At 49.8% G+C, this 20330-nt stretch overlaps 1 protein-coding gene across 2 annotated transcripts in view; it reads right to left on the bottom strand.

The window, feature by feature from the left end:
* Positions 1–1767: 1767 nt before the first annotated feature.
* DUS2 (dihydrouridine synthase 2) overlaps positions 1768–20330 on the bottom strand; it is a 28065-nt gene continuing 9502 nt past the window's right edge. Inside the window, exons 4-15 of one of the 2 annotated variants that reach the window (XM_081119228.1) lie at positions 20036–20079; positions 18617–18677; positions 15922–15969; positions 12081–12146; positions 11830–11900; positions 9910–9996; positions 8419–8587; positions 6698–6819; positions 5036–5185; positions 3846–3933; positions 2678–2751; positions 1768–2443 (exon numbers count right to left, since the gene is read on the bottom strand). In XM_081119228.1, coding sequence (XP_080975354.1) covers positions 2206–2443; positions 2678–2751; positions 3846–3933; positions 5036–5185; positions 6698–6819; positions 8419–8587; positions 9910–9996; positions 11830–11900; positions 12081–12146; positions 15922–15969; positions 18617–18677; positions 20036–20079 — 1218 coding nt within the window. In that variant the 3' untranslated portion in view covers positions 1768–2205. The remainder of the gene's footprint in view (positions 2444–2677; positions 2752–3845; positions 3934–5035; positions 5186–6697; positions 6820–8418; positions 8588–9909; positions 9997–11829; positions 11901–12080; positions 12147–15921; positions 15970–18616; positions 18678–20035; positions 20080–20330) is intronic. The other variant, XM_081119227.1, reaches the window with a different exon arrangement.

The following is a 20330-nucleotide window of genomic DNA, read 5'->3' as shown; positions in this document are numbered from 1 at the left end:
ATATCAAAACCATTTGTCCCCAAAATATGATGAGCTAAGAGGAAGTCCTCAATCAAGATGGCTGGAATTGATAGATAAGTGTTATAGCCACTACCCCAGAGAGGGGTTTGGGTGTCTAAGTGGCCTTAGTTTAAGGTGGGCATGGTGAGAACAGTGGATGGAGCTTTCAGACCTGACTGGGTCCTCCATTCAGTCCCAGGTCTTAGGTAGGTCACTCGGAGACCAGGATGGGCATCACTGAGGAGTGCAAAAGTGAAAAAGTGAGACCATTTATGGGCCAACATATTCAACCAGGATTTTTGTCAGACACCCTTAGTCATGGAACATGCACCTACCTACCTACTCCCCTGTGAATGACCCTCTCCCCAGTACTTCTCCTGGGCCCTCAAAGTCCCCACACTTCAGCCTCTGTCTTAGTAGCTGGCCTCTACCCATCTCTCGCCATTGCCCAGAAATGAACCTGACCCTGTCAGAGAAGGGGTTTCCCCAGGAAACCACAATGGTAGGCAAAGAGGCTGGAGAACAAAGCCTAACCCCACGGGGGCAGTGGGTCTTAAGACTGAATACCTAGCCCACAGGGTGGTCCTATAAGCTCTGACTGGCTCAGGATGCCTGGGGGGGGGGGGGGTTGTCCACAGGGGCCTCTCTGACAGCCCTGTTCCAGTCAGGGTATAAGCAAAGGCAACTGCGACATTTTTATTGAGACCGTTTTTTGTAAGAAAAATCAGAAATTGTACCTAAAGCTTGATGGCTGCGACCAGACTAAGCCTCAGTCTGTCTCCTGGTGGGTTCCCTTTTCTGGGAGCACTGGTCTGGGTGGGTAGTTAGGGCAGGCTCAGAGTGAAGTGACCCCATTAGCCGCATAGTGCTGTACATCACAGGGCTAGCCTACTTATCCTCCAGCCAGCCTCAAGCAGACAGCAAACGGCTGATCGCACTCTTAGAGGTGGGCTCTTGGCCCCAGAGAGGACTAGAAATGACTTGCCCAAAGTCAGATAGCCATGGACTCTTGGAGGCCATTGGTAGTGTGGTATCTTTATCTGTACACAGAAAAGCAGTGTCGGTGCACGGAGGGGTGGCTCCGGGACTGAGGCCTCACAGGCCCAACTCCTAACTCAGGCTGAAAGGACCAGGGGCTGCTGTCTGGCACAGGGGCCTGACCCTGGGGAGATGAGAGGCGCATGGCCTTGGCCCAGAGGGGAATCCCCCCCTTCCCACAGCGCTTAGAAAAGGGGAGGAGAATCGGCATGTTTACAGCTAAGGAAGCAGGAGTGGCACTGGGCAGGGACCTTTGGTCAGAATGCCCCTCCCAGTAAGCGGGGGTGGCCCCACAAGTTGAGTTGTGGTAGCCTTTTGTTTGCTTCTCACACTGCCAGGAGGAAATTAAAGAGAATCTGCCACTTCCTTCCGGCCCAAACGGGATGGTGGGGGTGGGGGGCGGGGCAGTGGCGTGGGCGGGCAATCACAAGGGCCCAATATTGTTGTCATCAGCAGTCTCCGATGTCCTCTGCCCAAAGCAGGGATCTCATAGGTGTGAGCTCCAGACAGCTGGGGCTCAGACCAGCATTCCCAACTTGCCTGAGCAGGTCCAGATGACCCTAATCATTCCCCCAGCTTCTATATATCTTCTCTCATCAGGAAAGCCAACCGATGGCCACTGCCTCAGGTTTACCACCAGTAGAATGGTCTTCTTGGGCCTTCCTGGTTCAGCTCAAGTCCATTGAGCACTAAAGGTGATACCCTGTCCCCACCTCCACCCAGACTCATACGGACAAGTAGGAGATAAGCTTTTTACGAAGCTCCAGCTCTTCATAGAGGGTGGAAACAGAATAATTATGCCAGTTCATCCATGTATGAAGATGCCCAAGGCTGAAGCAGCCAGCCGTGGGTAAGGGTAGAGGGTGTCTTTATTGCACTATACCAATATCAGGTTAGGGAGGTGCCACCTGAAAATGCCACTGTTTTCAAAGAAAATACTGAGGTCACTAGGAACTTGGTCCTGCTATTCAGACCTACCAAGAGAGATGGGAACTCTGGGCACCCCTTGGCCCATGCTCCAGGCTTATGACCCAGACGAGAGCCTCTTAACATCTGTCAGGCAGGAACAGCAAATTGTCCAATAGCATCTGGTTCATGCTCTGTACCCATAATCATCTTGGGGCCAGGCCCATGATGGGGGCAGGGTGACCAGAGTAGAGACAGTGGTCACCAGCCTTCCAGGGGACTCTCTTTACCACCTCCCAAGGTTACAAAGGGCTTCTTGCACAGCTCCCCAGGTATTGCTGGCTCCTGAGCTCTGGGGCCCCCAGGGTCTTGGTCAGGTGCCTCCCTCTTACGCTTGTGCAAAGAAGGGCTCTCCTCACCCAGCCGACCCTCAGGGAGGCCCTGGCTCCGCAGACAGACGATGGCTGCAGCCTGCTCCGCCAGTTTCTTGGACTTGTCCCTGGGCAGATGAGGCATGGGGCAATAAGGCAGGTAGGCAGGCACACTGGTGGTAGGACTAGAGGCTGGGAGGCCTGACTCTCAATACTCTTGTCACAGATTCTGACAAAACTGAGGAACAGGTCATCACCCAGGGATGCTACTACCCAGGTATACCATCCGCCCTCCCTCCCAGGTCAATGCTACGATCAAGCCCTCCACCCCAAGCCTCATGCCCACTGGTGAGGAAACTCACCACAAGGTGGACTGGTACTTCTGCTCAGCAACAGTGACAACAGAGCAGAAGAGGCGATCCAGGGGGCGTTGAACCTGGTGCAGAGAGAGCAGAGGAAACAGGGATAGCTGCATGAGGGCAAGAGGAACCAGCCCTGGAGGCCCACCTGCTGGGGTCATGTCGAAGGCAGAGAAAAAAAAGGAAGTCCTTCCCACCTAAGTCAAATGAAAGCTACGTGTTCAACATGCTCCTCCCCAGCAAAAGTGTCTGATGCATCTTCCAGGGAAGAAAGGTGGAAGAAAGGTGGACACACAAACAGACAATGACACTACAGTGTGTTGGAGTTCTGTCATGAACCTAAGCAAAGGGCCATCAGAGCCCTTAGCTGTGCGTGACTATAGAGTCTCCTCCGACTGACATCTGGATGGACCAGGTCCCCAAAATAAGTAGTTCACCAGATGGCAAAGGGGTAAAAGGGGACAAGGACTGGGGCAAAAAAGATCCATCTGGCAGAGAGACCAGGTGATATGGCAGGACAGAAAGCTGAGTGGGTAAGACCTGAAGCAGAAAGGCATGTGTGTGTGTGTGGGGGGGGGGGTCTCATGCTCTGAGTTGATGAGAACTTGAGCAAGGGAAATAGAGCTCAGGTTTGCTTTGGAAATGTCACTCTGGCAGAGGAGGACACAAAGCCCAGAAGGCACAAACTTAGAGATCAGAAGTCCAGTCCAGAAGAAACTGAGCCACCTAAATAAGACACGGTTATAGGAACCAAAGGAAGTGAAGCAATACTGGCTCAAAGTTTTCACTGAGGGGCCCCATTAGCTGAGGCCTGGTCCAAAAACGCATCTAACTTTCAGGCTTGAGCATCCTTCCTAAGCCAACTTGGCCCTTTCCAGAGACATCTCCTCTCCCTAAGCAATACCACTGGCAAGGACTGGCCCAAGAAACCCCTTAAGTTTCTAGTTCAGTTTCTAGTCCAGAACTTAGACAATAGACCCACTGTCAAAGGGAAGGCATTATCAGCAACTGGCCCAACCACCAGTAACCACTGTGTGCCTACAGAGGGCAAAGCCAGGCTCCAGCCAAGCAGGAGTCCAGGGTACAAGCTGTGGGTATGCTGGGGGTGATGGCAACAGCTGTGGGAATGCTGTAGGCCTATATGCAGGGCAGGCCACAGCCAGAAACTCACCGTTTCATATGTGGGTTGTGCCAACTTCTCCCTCCGGCACCATTCCAGCAGGTACATCTTGGGGGTGATCTGGGGTGAGTATGCTCTCCTGGGGAAAGGAGGGGAAGGAGTCAGGGCCCACCCACCATCACCACTCCATTTCTCAGCAGGGACCCTACTCAGTTCCTGGTAGGAGCTGTAGGAACTGAGACATAAAGCTGCTGCCTTCAAGACTCCTATACCTATTCCCTGACCTATTTCTGTCCCACCAGCAACTTGGGACCTGCGTTCTGCCTAAAGGGAAGATGGGCTTCAGCACACTTAGGGAATTGGGGTAGGAAGTGAACTACCATCACTCTGAGCTCCAGTCTGGAAAACATCCTTTGACAGCCAAGAAGGAAGGTCCGGTTTGCCTCTCAAGACAAGATCCGGAGGGAGTGGGAGTGGGGAATGAAGGTGGCCATACAAAGGTCTCAGGGATCTAGCTTAATACACCCTAATTATGTCTGTTGAGTGTCAAAATGATCCGCTGCTGCTTTAGACACAGTGGACTCTGGTTTCAGAGTCAGTCTGCACTATGTTCCAACTTCCTACCAGGAGCTCTCCATGGATGTGACTGCCCAACAGCTGTTCCTATGCCCCTTCTCCCAAGCCCTTGCCAGACAAGACTGGCTCCTGGTCTGGGCCTGGGGACCTGAGAAAAGCTTAGATACCACATTGCAGAGGACAAGGATGAGGGATCCAATCAAAGCTGAGCCAGCCTGAGGCAATAATGGCCTGAGGCTACTTCTGTCTAGAGAGGACACCGAGGGCTGGTGAGGGGCAGTGGGTATGGGCAGGAATTGCTGTTGCTATTGGGGAGCTCCTTGTAGGCAGCTAGTTCCTTGGGGCTAGGGAAAAAGCACAGGCTTTCAGGAACAGTAGGAGACAAGTCCTCTCACCTGAGTTGTGGGAGAGGGTGGGACAGGGAAAATGTGGACGTTAAGTCACCCTTGGAACAATATACACAAACCTGACAGTGCTGCCTGGGCTTTCAGGGACTATGTTCAACAAAGTGCTTTCTTTGGGTGGCTGAAAATTGGTAAGTGTCCAAATCAAAGAGACCTGTGGTCCCCAAGCTTGTTCCTAACTATGTACAGCCTCCAGTCTGCCAGCCGGGTCAGCCCAAGGGCACTGGCCCTGGTCCAGGCTGAGGCCAACTGGAGACCTACCGGTCAAACTTGACAGCCATCTTAATGATACCAGAGGTGTCTTCAGCCAGCTCCCCTGCCTCCTCTGGGGTCCTGGCCAAGAGCTCTGCCCGCCGGGAGTCCAGTTCTCGTGTAGTCTCTTCATAGAAGGCACCAAGGCCAAAGGCCTCACTATGGGAAGACAAGTCAAGTGGGGCAAGCCCCTTAGTGGAGCCAGCATCCAGGGAACTACTGCAGAATCCCAGGGCCCTACTACTGAAATATGCCCCTCCATAAACACCAAAACACCTCCAGGACCTGGCCATCAGAAGGTAGCTTTTACCCACCCCTGAGATCAGTATGGACTAGCAGAAGGACCATGAATATGGGCTCCTGAAAGCGGACATGGGAAGGCACACAGGGCTGGTGGAAAGGTTCTAAAGGTCACCTCCATCATCTAAGCCCAGCTTCTCTTCCAACGAAGAACATAGAGGCAGGTGTCCCCAGCCAGCAGTGAGTAAGCTGACCTACACAGATCAAGCACCAGAGGCATGCAGAGCCTCAGCCTCATGTGGGCCCACGGGAGGAAGAGACGGAGGCCTGACCACTGAGTGGTTCCCTACTTCCTGCCCCAGCCACAAGCAGTTAGGCCTCACCTAAATTGAGGTACCACCCAGAGCTACAGAGTTATACTTGAAAATTATACTCTTGAGCTCACAAGACACCTGGGTCAAGCTGGTTAAGCATAGGGACAGAAGCAACACCACAAGCCCAGGATGAGGAGGGTTTTGGCAAGGCTTTTCTTTCCTAGGAAGCATCTTGAGGGCTGGAGGACACTCACAAAGATGGATTTCTGGGGGTGAGAGTGGTTCAGAAGGGCTGCTTTAGAGGAGGGAGAATACAGACAGCCAACTTGAGGGGAAGAGAGTATTCAGGCCAAAGGTCTAGTACGAACACAGATGTGGAGGTGGGAAAAAGAGTAAATGGGGTCCTAGCCGGTTTGATTCAGTGGTTAGAGTGTCAGCCCGCAGAATGAAGGGTCCCAGGCTCAATTCCAGGCAAGGGCATGTACCTCGGTTGCAGGCTTGATCCCAGCCCCGGTTGGGGCATGTGTGGGAGGCAACCAGTCAGTGTGTCTCTCTCAAATCCATGTTTCTCTCCCCCCCCCCCCCCTTCCTCTCTCTATGGAAAGCAATGGAAAAAATATCCTCAGGTGAGGATTTTTTAAAAAAAGAGTAAATAGGGAGCACACACTAGGGCAAGTTATGATGGGCCCCAAATGTCAACCACCTGAGTAGAAGAGTGAAGGGTGGCCTCTCAGACTGCAGAGTGATGGGTGTGGGTGCAGGGTCAGGCCAGGGGTTCCATTCTGCAACCCCAACTCTTCTGACAATTGGGTCTTGGTGGCATGGTATGTGATAGATCTGTTACCAAGAAAACCCCTTTCTCCCTAGGAATTCCCAAGCTCAGCCCTTACATTCCTCCATCCTACTAGTGCCGTAGTACCCGAGATCAGTCCAGGGACGGAAGGTTCCAAAGCTTTGAAAGTATCCCCTTCTGTGAGGCAAAGCTGCAGCACAACCCCACTCCTGCCCATCCACCTCAAGCTGTGTCCATGGTCCCCTGGTAGAGTCAGCTTAGGGCTCATGGTCAAGCCTGGGCAATGTCTGCAAGGACAGATGGACAGCCCAGTGCCACTCTCACCAAATTTCCCGGGAAGACTGGGCGGCATGGAGCAACTTTCCCTGGGGCGACTCCAGCTGTTCTCGTAGCATCTGGCACAAGCAGTACTTGGTGTTGGTGTAGTGATTGTCATACTGCACAGCCTGGAAGAAGAACCAACATGAGCCCATCTGCTGCCTAGGTGGGCTCTGAGGCCTGAGCTTTGCTCTGATGCAGGAAAAGGGGATCCCAGGGGGCACCAGAGGTGCACAGGATGACACTCAACCAACTGAGCCACTCCGGCCAGGCAGGACAACAAACACTCTTGAAGATCTGCCATAGGTCAGGCTGAGCAGGAATGATAACAGCACCTTTCACTGGTGAGCAAGCTCAGCACAGTTGAACATGTCTCCTCTGCTACAGACTAGCCAGCTGGTCAAAACAGCTAGACAGCTGACCTGGGCCAAAGCAAGCCCCCTTTGCCTTTGGCTAACTCAGGCCACTGGAGAGTATGGTGGTCACCAACCTGCCCAAAAGGATACCCAGAACCAAGGGGATGACAGCTGTAGCAACGAGCAAGGGAAGTTCTAGGACAGAGGCTGCCCAGCTCTGGACACGGGCCTCAGGGCCTCCTATCATCTCCAGTTTCCAGAGCCCTGAGGACATCACCAAGCCATGGCAGCCACAACTGCCCAGGCACTGCCATGGCTTGAAGAAGACATAGGCAGTCTGAGGATCTGAGACAATCCTGACCCTTCCAGGAGGGTGTAAGCCCCAGGATTGAAGAGGAGGGTAGAAGTCTGCTCTGGGTGAGGGCTTAGGCCCACTCACTGAAGAATCTGAGGACCATTCACCATCTCCACCTGTAGACATGCATAGCTGATCAGAGTCCCACAGAGTTCCAGAGTTGTGCCAAAGAAACAGGGCTGGCGGACTTGTCAAAAAAATTCCTTTACAGTGAAATGCCCCTGGCACTACCATCAAGCTCCCAGTGAGAAGAAAAAGCTATTCCCTAAGGAGAGGGTTAATATTCGGCTATTCTCTAAGGAGTTAAAGCATTCTGGGAATTAGCAAGGGAAGAGGTTTTGTTGGATTGGTTTTTGTTGGGTTGGTTTTTGTTGTTTTTTAGTCCTCACCGGAGGATATTTTTTCATTGCTTTTCAGAGAGAAAGAGAGAGAGAGAAACATCGATGTGAGAAAGACACATTGATTGGTTGCCTCCTGCATGCCCTTGGCCAGAATCGAACCTGGGACCCTTCAGTCCACGGGCCGACGCTCTAACCACTGAGCCAAACCAGCTAGGGCAAGAGAAGGGTTTTGAGTGATTCTGACTGATGACAAGGTGAGAAGTCTCTATGGAGATAATCTGTCCTCAGCAACTACAATGGCTTTTCCTGGCTGTGGCTTCTCTGGTGCCAACCCATTGGCATGGGTGTCTTCAGTGACACAGACCCCATTGTCACTGTGCATGCAAGTGTCTGTATGGGGGTTGAAAAAGAGAAAGAGGCCCCAGAAGCACCCTGGATCCAGAGGTCCTTGCTGTGACCCCACAACTTGGAAGCTTTAGAAGGAGGGAGGTGGTATGCCTCCCCATATTGCAGCCTGGGAGGCCCAGTGCTTCCCAGTGCATGACCACAACTGAACAGAAAAAGGGCGGGACGAGGGCTGCCGGCAGCTGTGGCTGGGGGCTCACCCAAAGCACTCTCTGCAGGAATGTGGCAGGCAGGGAGAAGTGTTTGTTTCAGAAAAGTACAGAGACGTACGTATCGGATGTACTTCTGCATAACCTCCTCCAGGGGCCGCAGACCCTCCTTGAGGAAGATGGATGGGTTCCACATGGCAGCCCTGGCCACCATCACTGAAGAGGCTGCTGTAGTTTGTCGAAAGTCCTCGATGTCCAAATAATCTTGGATGTGGTCGTGAGATCCTCCACTGAAAGACAACAGGGATGAGGGGGTGTCCCCATCCTTATCCCAGCACTTTCAGAAAAAGGCAACTCCCAGGTCTGTCTCCCATTAACTGTGTGGCTTTGGCTAAGTCCTTCAGTTGTGAGCACTTGTGGAGCCTGGAGATTCTCACACCCCCACCACTGAGGGGTCAGGAGCACCAAGGGAGATAATATAAGAAAGCAGCCTGAAGCATGCCTGGCACTTCTTAGGTATCCCTGAGATTTGACCTTCCTTCCAATTCATCCTAAGCAGTGGCTAAAGCCAGCCCACATTTGAAGACATGGGTCTGTACGTGGATACTGAGATTACAGGAATCCCCTGCCAGGGTGACGCACCTATATGCCCACTAAGGGCTGGGTCAAAACCCTAGAGAGGGAGCAGACATAGTGGTGATTGTGAGAGGAAGGAAGGAGGCCCAGTTTAGTTGCAATTTCCTTTCCTGCCACCATGTAGCCTCAAGGGCCCCCTTGTAAAGTGCTCTGCCTGGGGAAGGCCAGGCCTGGCTACCAGCCCCACCTTCAGCTCTCTCCCTCCCTCCTACCAGTCAGGCATACCTTTTGTCAGGGCTTCAGGGCTTTGGAACTTCCCTGTTCCCATCCTGCCATCAGGTTCTGTGCCATCCTAAGGTGCAGGGCTGATCTGGATTTCCCAATGGCTTACACAGGCCAGCTCCCCAGGAGCAACTGGACACTGACTACTAAGCCTTTGGGCTGGTCATTGGTACCTCACACCTGCCAGTCTAGGTTCCAGGTCCCGTAGCTGCCCAGAATTCCTGTCTGGGCTTTGGACTGTGACTGACCTTATGACTCCTGAGCCATACAGGGATGGGCAAAAGTAGGTATACAGTTATTTGTACGGAAAATAATACAATAATTAATAAATAATACAAGAATAAACTCTTTGTTTTGTGTATTTACAGATGTAAACCTACTTTTGCCCACTTCTGCATAGCTCTATGTGCTCTGGCTTGGGCCTCCTCACCCTACACTGTGCACACCTAACTCTGGTGTGACAACACCTTCCCCTGGGCCTGCTTCAGTGGCCAACTTCTTGCTCTCCCTGTGCCCTGAATGCCCTGGGCCCCCGCCTACTACACACCTACATCAGCCACTCACCAGAGGCGAAGAAACACAATAGGCACTTGTCTGCCTCATTACCAACTTCATTTTTCATTCCACCCTTTCTTTCTTTTCCCTTAAGGTCAATTTTTAATGCTATCTCATTCCATTTTTATATATGCCCGCTCAAATCCCTTCTGAGGAAAGTGGAACATACAAAAGTCAATGATGAGGAAGGGAGGCTTACTTGGCTATGACAGGAATGGAGATGGTTTCAGCAATGGCTTTGATGGTTTCACAGCTGACAGGGTGTTGAGGTCGCTCCTCCCGCTTCCTTGGAGATAAACAAAAAAGATGAGGCTGAGTGCTGAGTGCCAAAGGCCATGTCACAGTTCACACTGGGTTAATTTGCCAAACCCTGCACTTCATGAAGGTCATGTGGCCATCAAGGACAGGGGTCTAGGTTGTAGTGGATGGCTCCCTATGAGCTATGCTGTGAGGGGCAGGAGCAGCATAGGTCTGTGCTGAGAAGGCAAGTCCAACTCTTGAAGGCCTGCTGATGAGGCATGGCTGCAGGGGGTTGATATGGGTGGCCTGACTTCCAAGGTCACACCGCCTTTCCCTGGCTTCTCCTCACCTCAGCCAGAGATGAGAGACGGTGCCATAAGAATGCTACCCCTACTGTCCTGGTTCTGCCCTCCCCAAGGGACGAGGAACAGCTGCTGCTGCTCAGACTGGCCACTCCCACACAGCTGCCTATGCTGAGGCCAAGTCAGGCAGCTGATCCTGGGGAGAGGCACCTGGCACAGGGTAGACCCAGCAGACAGGGCAGGCCACACAGACCATGGCTGTCACAATGAGTCGCAGGAGAGGCAGCACCATAACTTAGGTCCCCTCCTTCCAAGGTCAACTGCAAGTTCTTGTGAATGAGACTGAATCTTAGGGATGCTGAGGTGAGCCCTGTCCTGAGCTATGCTCAGGAACAAGCAAGAGAGGTGATTGACCTTTACCCAGGTCTTGTCTGGGTGTGTCCTCTCTGCTCTACTCCTCAAAAAAAGGGTCAGGGGTCAACCAGCCTCCACTTTCACCTCCCCACACTGCCAGCAGCCAATTCTAGCTATTCTCAATAGCTTTGATGGCCAGAAGTCCCTCCTTAAACTCGCTGAAATCTGCCTTCCTAGTGTTTCCAACTACTGGTAGAAAGGATTTCTACTAGTAATCCTGGAAATTACAGAATGTGGTGCTCAGAGAGGTTAAATATTTTGTCCAATGATACACATCCAACAAGCTGAAGAGATGGGATTTGAAACCAAGCAGTCTGAGCCCAGAGCCTGTTGCCTCAGGGTATAAAATGGGTGTGGCCTTTCACCTTCCCCTACTGGCTTCCATCAATACAGCTCTGCTTTCCTATTTTATATGTTGGAGTTCTGGGTTCCCTTTTCTGAAAATGCTATAAGAGGCATAAGTAGCAAAAAAAAAAATGGGCTGTTCCTACAAGACTCCTGAATCCAAAAGGAACATCACTCAGAGAAGAGACCACAAAGTCTACTGACCTGGGATTCCATACAAAAGCACAGCCTGGACATAGGAAGTCAGTTTGACTGGGAAACCCAGGGTAGCTTTCAGCAACACCTCAGCTCTGAGCAAAGTGTGCATCAGCTACAGGTACAACGACTGTTTAAAGCAGTAGTGATTGCGTTAGCTGGCAATCCAACAGGGGCAAACCAAAGAGGCAGTGCCTTTAAAAGAACAGCAATCTGTCTGGGCTCATTCGAGGCAGATGCTATTGCTCAACGTAGTGGAAAGAAGATGAGATTCAGAGTCAGAGTTCTAATTCCACCACTTCCTGGCTGCATGATGCAATTTTGAGCAAATCACTCCATCTCTACCATTTATACATCCTGAGGGTAGGGGCGTTGTTTCTTCCTCCTCAGTCTGTCTCTAAAGCTCAGTGCAGTGCCCACCGCCAGCAGATGCTCAATGAATGAAATTAAAAAAAAATGCAAGCCCATAAAGGGTTTGACTGCCCCCAGGATGTCAAAGAGCTAGGGAGAGGTAGGCTGCATATGTAGAAGAGAACTTGGTTGTCACCTGGGATCTGGTGAAGGGTCATGAAGATGGCTGAGGACATCCCTGCAAGTCAGTCACTAGTAAGGCAACCACTCACCTCCCATGAACTGCAATGGCGGCAATGCCGGTCCTCTCTATCCGCTTCACAAGGCTCAGGGTATCTTCCAGCTGAGGAAGAGGACCACACAGGTGGTTACTGAAGCCATGGAGGGAGCAGCTGCCAGCTCCTAAAGTGGACTCAGCTCTACCCCCTCCTCCAAACCTAATTCAGCTCCTCAAAAATTACTGACACCCCAAATAAACATCCCCAAAGAAAATGGACCTTCAAATGTAACACACCATCCTTACCGATGGTAGGATGCGAATCTTGCAGGTCACAGGTCTGCGTGTCCCTTTAACAAGAGTGCTGAGGATCTGCAGAGAAAACACAAGAGCACCTGCCTCTTCTGGAACAAACAACCACAATGGCTTGTACTAATTACTTCTGCTAAAGACCTGTGTATCTCAGTGGAAGGGGCATGTCTGTGTCCACGTATGTTTCCACATGAATGTCTGTTGCACACATACATATGTAAGCTCCATGAAGGAAGGAACTCACCTTTTTACTACACTAGCCCCTTGCCTGGCACATAGTACTGTACATATATTTGGTAAATGAATGAACGATGAAACTGTGTGTAGAATACAGTGATCCTTTGCCAGGGCAAATATCTGAGCGCTTTAAGAAATACAGAATCCTAGATTCCACCTCATATTTTCCTGAATGAGTCTATAGGAGCAGGGCTTAGGAATATGTGTTTTTAAAGGTTCTGTTCAACACACTCTCTCCTCAATAGGATGCTGAGGCCTAGCCCTGGTTGAGAACACATGGCTCACAGCTTCTTTCCTGCTTGAAGGCAATGCTCCCTCGGTGCTGCTCCGAGATCTGCAGAGTGAGGGAGCAGGAAGGCTTTATAGGTCTTGGGCCCCATCCTCATGTACCCTACTCTTTAGAGGAGTCAGATATACAGGAATGAAACTGGCAAAGGGAAAGACAACATAGTCAACATATTTTAAAATGTTTCTTTTGCATAGTAATTGTAAAAACTTCAAGGAAAGACCAAGAAAGTCATACAGGAAAGCGTCAGGGAGGTAGCAAGACCAGACTCCCTAAGAGTCAGAGATCAAGAGAGATGCAGGTGACAATGCATGTCTGTGGCACTGCTATCTCATTCCCTCACCAGAAATTTAAGGCCAGGCAAGTTGGAGGGAAGGTGATCCCAAGAGCCCTCTTCAAGAACTGGGCTGCTGTCAAGCAGAGCAAAGGGAACATGCAGGCGGCTGCTGCCAGTCTTGGTTCTAGACAGGTGAGGGCAGCAGAGAGCCAGGCTGCAAGAACCAATGGAGGCCTTTTTCTCAGGGAAAGGATGAGGCAGGCCCCTCAAAAGACATCAGACTAAGAAGCTGGGCTGACAGGCTGGAGGACAGATAATGGGTAAAACAAGGCCTGCTGGCCCAAGCAAAACTGCCAGGAAAGAACAGGCCTCGTGTGCTGCCCCGGGAGGCAGACTGGGCCTGAGCACCTACCCTTTAACGGGGGACTGCCAGACCCACTGAGATACACAACAGAAGTTTTCACTCTAGTCCTTTCCCTCAAGCTGACAGCACTCTCTGGAAGGTTCCTTTGCAAGTGCTGTTATGTTTGGTGATTTAAGTAACATCAGCTGGTTTAATCCAATTCTGTTTTGCAGAGCTCCCTTTTGGTGTATTTTATCCAAATAACTCTAAGCACCTTCTTTAGTATTTCTGTTTATTTCATGTGCATGTTCAGGACCAGGAAGGATATTAGTAACCAAAAGCCCTAGCCTCTTGCAAGGGTCACACTGAGAGGAAAGGGCAACTGGAGCCTCTAGCATGAAACTCTCTTCAACCCAGCTCTCCCAGGTCCAAATGATTCCACGTCTCTGTGATGTGAATGTAGGGAAAAGATCCTGCAACAGACCCACATCTGAGCAGATTACAGCACATCTACCCACAGGCGGGCTTGTCTTACAGGACCCACAGGGTGACTCAGGAAAAGCTCCCTTGGTTATTGGAAAGGGGTTAGGGAGAATGGGAGAGCTTAGGCTTGGTAATCAATGAAAAGTAAGTTCAAGTCCTGGCCCTGCCAGTTGTTAGCCATGGTCCAAGTACAGTGTGCACAAGGGGGATGCCCTGGGCAGCAGGAGAGGGGGTGCCCAGGGAATCCTGAGAGAGAGGATATTACTGAATTAGAGTCTAAAACTGAGGTTCTTAATCCAGGGAGGATCCACCAGAGTTATCTAGGAAGCTTGTCAAAATACTGATATCCTCTCCCTGCCCCTATCCACCTCAAGGACAGAAAGAATTCTCAACAGATAGCATCCTATCTATTTCCAAAATTGCTCATCACTCCAAACAAGCATCCTTATTTTGAAAAAATTTCTGCTGGTGGCCCTGAGATGTTCCCACAGAGGGAACCATGGGCCTAAAACACCAAGCCTGAGAGGACCCACAAAGCTCTCAGCCCAGTAGCCCAGTTTGAGCCTGAATCTACTCCAGCCCACTATTCCCAGGTCCTATTTGGCTTCACTGTGGAAGCCTGGATCCTCCCCTCCCTGAGGCAAACCCCATGCACAGTCCACCCTGGCCCATCTGACCACCCCACCAAAAAGAGAAAGGGCGGAATGAATTGAGCTTCAGAGGTGGGGTGGAACTCTGCTGCCTCACATGTGGAAAGTGCCCAAAGAGGGGCAGTGGAGAGGGCAGAGCCAACAGCATGTGTGGGAGAAGCTGGATGGCGGGAGGGTAACAAAAACACCTGTGTCCACACATTGTGAAGCGAACACCCCCACTGGGGCCCCTCCCCCAAGGACTGTGATGAGTTTGCCACCCACAGTTGTCCACATCCACTCCATCCTGCAGAGCAGTGTCTGACTACAGGTTCCTAAGTCCAGGTGTCTACTGACCTGCGGCTACACACTTACAAACTATGCCCGACACCTTTAACCTGAGATGCCATCGAGAGGGGACGCTGATGCTGGGGTAGAGGTCATAAGACCATGGCTCTAGACTCAGCTCTGCCTGCTTATTCGCCACATGATCTTGAGCAAATTATTTCTCTCTCTCTGTGCTTTAGTTTTCTTATTCTTGATCAAATGGAGATAACAAATGTCGTCCCTGTCTACTTCAAGGGATTTGGAGACCAAATGGAATAAATGCTAGAATAAATGTTGGAAAGTACAAACTGTGAGGATACATTATAGGCACATTATAGATACAGTATATGTACCTGTCTGCACATGGGAAAAATGAAAAGGTAGCTCATAAACACGCTGACCTTCCTATATCCCAGAGACGGTGGGGCTGGAAGAGTACACGGGAGACTGCTGACACAGCAGCCAGCACAGATAGTGCCAGCTTTTATTGGTGGGGCTTTATCCCAAGTTGCTATAGCCTGCAGGAGGCACTAGGAGGCTTAAAGCCCAGACAGGGAAGTGCAGATGGAGAATGAAAAGAAGTCAAAGGAGCTAAGATGAGCAACAAGAAGAGAGCTGGTGAACTGAGAGAGGAAAGTAAAAGGTGTATATGGTGTGGCAGAAAATGTCATCCCCACATGCCCTGGCAGCTGACAACACTGGGTGGCAATCGCCAACCTGCCCACAGAGCCCCATAAACCTGGTCACCAGAATCAATGAAGGAAGGGGATCAGAGGAGACTAATTTCAACTTGCCTCGTATGACCCCGCCTGACCTGTTCTCAAAGGCTGGTGGTGGCCTCTATCAGTATTCAGGGGACTCGTACTCATCAAGTCCCTGGGAGGCCAATCCTCCCTCACCCACCCCCACAGCCACTGAGCCTGTCCACAACCCACAGGTAGCCTGGCCTATGCTCTCATGATCTTCTCAGAAGGGAGAGAGGCAATATAGAAGGGGCTCCAAGTGAATCCTCAGCCTCCCACCAACCCCAGCTCTCAGTTGACATATCCCTAGCCCTGGGCTTCTAAGGAACTCCAAGGCTGATGTAAGCTGGCTCAGGGGTTCCTGAACGTGGCAGCATGTCAAAACCACTGGGAAGCCTTTTACACATTTTCCAGACCGCAAGTGGAGTGATGGATTCACTAAATCTGGGGGAGGGGAGTGGGAAGTGTTCCATGTTTAAGGACCTCTGCTTTCACTCATGCAGGACTTACCTTCTCGATCTTGTCAGGATCTGACAGCAGAGCAGCTCCCATTCCTCCCTAAGGAAAAGCACACAAAGGGGCTTCTTACAGCCAGAGGAAGAGGGTGGCCCCTCCCTGTGATAAGGCAATATGATGTACAACTGGTCAGCACCCCAGCACTTGCTCCCAAGCTCTACTGGGGATCAGCAGTTCTCCTAAGCAAGTAGGAAAGCAGCAGTATCCATGTCCACAATACCAGGGATCAGAATCTGATGAATTCTAAGAGTCATCACTCTGATCCCTTAGCAAAAGCCACAGATCTATCTAGAAGTAGGTTCTACAAAAATAACGTTTCCCTACCCAAGACTATTCCCTGCCCAGGGCCTCAGTGTCTTAATAAACTAAACCCCTGCCAAGCCCTTAAAAAAAAACAATGAATCATTCTTCCTTTGAAATGAAAGCAAATGCACCTTCTTCCTATCCTACCATCACTTGCAAGCCACTCAGAGGCATGCAACCTGCTCACTTTGTCCAGGCTGTTCTCCTCTGCCAGCATCAATGGCCAATTCTGAGTACCCGGACCAACGTCAAACTCTAAAAAGCCCCAGCTGATGGACACCAACAACCTGTGGAGCCACGTAAATCTTAACATTAGCGACAGCGGGTGTCTCTTGAAGGTGGGCTTACTGGTGATTTTCCTACTCTTTTTTGATCAGGGTTTGATTCCCAATCAGGGCACATGCCCGGGTTGCGGGCTCAATCCCCAGTCGGGGGTGTGCAGGAGGCAGCCGATCAATGACTCTCTCATCATTGATGTTTCTATCTCTCTCCCTCTCCTTTCCTCTCTATGAAATCAATAAAGATATATTTTTTAAAAAATCTGAATCCATTAAGAGTGAGGTGAAGGGGAGAAAAACAAATTCAATAAAATATATGCTGTCAATAGAGACTGCGTACTAACGAATGCCCACAGTCTGTGCTCATATCTAAGGTCAGTGATTACATGTGTTAAAGGGTGACAGATTAGAAGCAGGGAAAACTGACCCACCACAGACTTGGCCAGCCCAAGCCTGCATGTCAGAGGAAAATGGGAAGGGCAGAAGAGGACTAGCCCTGGCCTACCTTGGCCACATATACAAACCTGAGAGGCTTTAAGGAAGCCCTGGCCACACACCCTGCAATAAGGTTCCCAGGGGCAGCCCTGCAGGAGTCCCTCTGGTGTCTCACACACACCCAACCCCAAGCTGTCCTTGTTATCTGCTCCAAACATGCTTTTCCTCTAGCAGTCCTATTGACACAGAAGACCAACCGTCCTCCTGGCTGCCAGTCTTTCCTTCCTCTACCCCCACCACGAACACCACTTCCCCACACCCAATCCAATCATTTCCCAGCCAAGTCCTGTCAAATTCTGCTCCAGTTGGGCTTCTCCTCTCTCTATCCTTGGTCTCTCCTGTGGACCCATGACATTCATCTCCTACATCTATATCCCCACCTCTAGCCTTGTTCCACTTCAATCCACAAGACACATGGCTCCCAGATCAGTATTTCTACTCATAGAATGTACTTGGAAGGACACACAAGAAACCAGTAACACTGGTTTCCCCTGGAGAAAGAAACGAAGTTTCTGATCACATGCCTTTCTGTTCACAAAAGGGATATTGAAAAATCCAAGTCCAGCTACTCTAGTCCCAAACAAGATTTTCAATCCTGTTTCCTCCTCATCTCCCACTCTCCAATCCTCTGGTCAAATCAAGGTTCTCTGCCTCTACCTCACGTTGGCATCTAAGCCCCTGCTGTGCCACCCCTTCTGCCTGCAGGGTTCCAAACCTCCTCACCAAGGAGCACATTTCCCTCTAAAATCCCAAGTTTAAGTGCTGCCTGTCCACTCCTTTCTGAGCTATCCTAGCACTCTGGTCTGATCTTCTATTACAAGAGGGAAAAATGTGCATCTCTTATTTTTTTAAAAATGTATGGCTTGGTGTTATTTATGAAAAGACAAAGCCCCGTTCACGTTATTTTTTCTTTTAACACATCATTTAAGACAAATGGGTATAGCCCTAGCCAGTTTTGCTCAGTGGTTAGAGCATCAGCCTGTGGACTGAAGGGTCCCAGTTCGATTCCGGCCAAGAGCACGTACCTCAGTTACAGGCTCAATCCCCGGCCCCGGTTGGCGTGTGTGAGGGAGGCAACCAATCAATGTGTCTCTCTCACATCAATGTTTCTTCCTCTCTCTCTCTCTCTCTCCTGTCCACTCTCTCTGAAAAGCAATGGAAAAAATATCCTCGGCTGAGGATGAAAAAAATTCAAATTAAAATTAAATTAAAAATAGAACAAATGGGCATAAGTGATCTATGTGTGTGTTTAAGTGTATATGTGTATGTATATATGTATACGTATGTGTATATAAAATTTTTGCTAAACCATTTGAGGGTCAAATCACATATATCATAGCCCTTGACCCCTAAATATTTTGCTCTGTATTTTATAATAGGGATATTCTTACAAAACCAAAGAGTTGTTAACTTTATAAACTTTATAAATTTAGTTAATCTACCATGGTCCATATTCCAATTTTGCCCACTGACCTAATAATATCCTCTTGAGCATTTTCCCACCTAGTACGGGATCTAGTCCAGAGTCAGGTACTGTGCTTAGTTGTCATGTCTCATTAGTCCTCTTTAATCTGTACCCTGTATTTTTGAAGAGTATAAAAAACTCAGTTTACCTTGGTGGAATACTCTTTTGGACAGCCCATGTTGACGTCAATACCAGCCACATCGTTTTCTCTGGAAAAAAGAGAAACAGTAGTAAATATTCAACTTGAGGAATGAAGTAGCCCAGCTGGCGTGGCTCAGTGGTTAAGCATTGACCTAGGATCCGGGAGATCGAGGTTCAATTCCTCGTCAGGGCACATGCTCAGGTTGTGGGCTCGATCCCCAGCAGGGGGTGTGCAGGAGGCAGCAGATTAATGACCATTTCTCATCATTGATGTTTCTTTCTCTCTCTCTCCCTCTCCCTTCCTCTCTGAAATCAATAAAAAAAATAAAATTTAAATTTAAGAAAAGGTAGAGTCAAAAGCATGGGTCTGTGCTCATGAATTCCTTACCATGTCCCAGGCCCTGAAACATGCCAACCCTCAGAATCAGAAGCTGACAAAAACCTCTCTCTAAAATGTGCAACTGCCTCTCCCAAGCAGAGCTCAAGAGGCATGGCATAATGCGTTCACACTTTTACAAAGAGCTAGTTGTGGAGGACTTTGCTACTTCGGAGTTATATTAGATAACTCAAATTTCAAGTGACAGTCACACAGAACTCGATCCCAGAGTTCCAGTTTTGACTGGGATAGTGAAAGCCACTTGTCCACGCACAAAAGTGACATGAGTGTAAGAGCCCTTGCCCAGAGCACTGATTCTGGTGGAAGTTAGAGCACTGCCTTTGATGGCTGGGTAATGCAATTAGCTCATCTTCTGGTATGTACACAGTTAACAGGCTGTGACTCAGCAGCAACTATTATGTGAGTTGCCTTCTCATCCTTACTATAATTCGTAACAATAGCTAATATTTACTAAAACTTACTACGTGCTACACACTGCAAAGATATTTACGTGCATTATTTCATTTTTCTTTCCTTATAATGCCAGAGGTAGGTAATACTATTGGTCTCACTTTATTGGTCTCAATACTATTGGTTTCCTCGCTTTAGATGAGGAAACTAAGTTCTCAGCAAGGTTACCTAAGGTCACACAGCAAGCAGCAGAGCTAGAATTCCAATCCAGGTCCATCTAACTCCTTAACCACAACATTCTCCTGCCTCTGTTATTAGGAAGCAATAAGTATAACCTATACTTCATGAAACTTAAAACCTCAGGGCTCATACTCATAAGAGTCCTTGGAAAGGGAGCCTCAGGAATAAGCACTAAAAAATAGGCGCCTACACAGAGGTTATTGGGGATCTGGACACAGTGGGTACACGTGAGTCCCAGGCCAGCCCTCAAATGCCACAAACAGAGAAGGAAACCAGATGCGACATAGAAGGTAGTAAACTAGAAGGCAGAAGGGTAGTCACCTCCAACATCACCAGGAACACTGAGGCCTCACAGCCCACAGGAGAGGCAAAGATAGTTCCAAAGAAGGAAGAACTTACACAAGTCTGGCCACAGCAAGGGCTCGCTCTGCATCTGAAGTCCCCTGGGAACACAAAGAGGCTCTATCAACCACCACCCTGACACAGGTACACACACACAGGCAAACATACTCATGCACGACACGCACACACACGTCAGTAAGTGGAGTCCAGCTGGTATCTCTTAAACAACCAGTCCACTAGGCTAGCTCACTGTCAAAGGCCATTTGGACCTAGAGGGCCTAGATAAAGTCATCAATGATTACTTTCAAACATACAAAAAAACCTGAAAAAATTGTATAGTGAACAATCATAT

Source organism: Miniopterus schreibersii (genome assembly GCF_964146895.1).
Source record: "Miniopterus schreibersii genome assembly, chromosome: 18".
Taxonomy (NCBI): Eukaryota; Metazoa; Chordata; class Mammalia; order Chiroptera; family Miniopteridae; genus Miniopterus; species Miniopterus schreibersii.
This window is presented reverse-complemented; position numbering and strand designations above follow the sequence as displayed.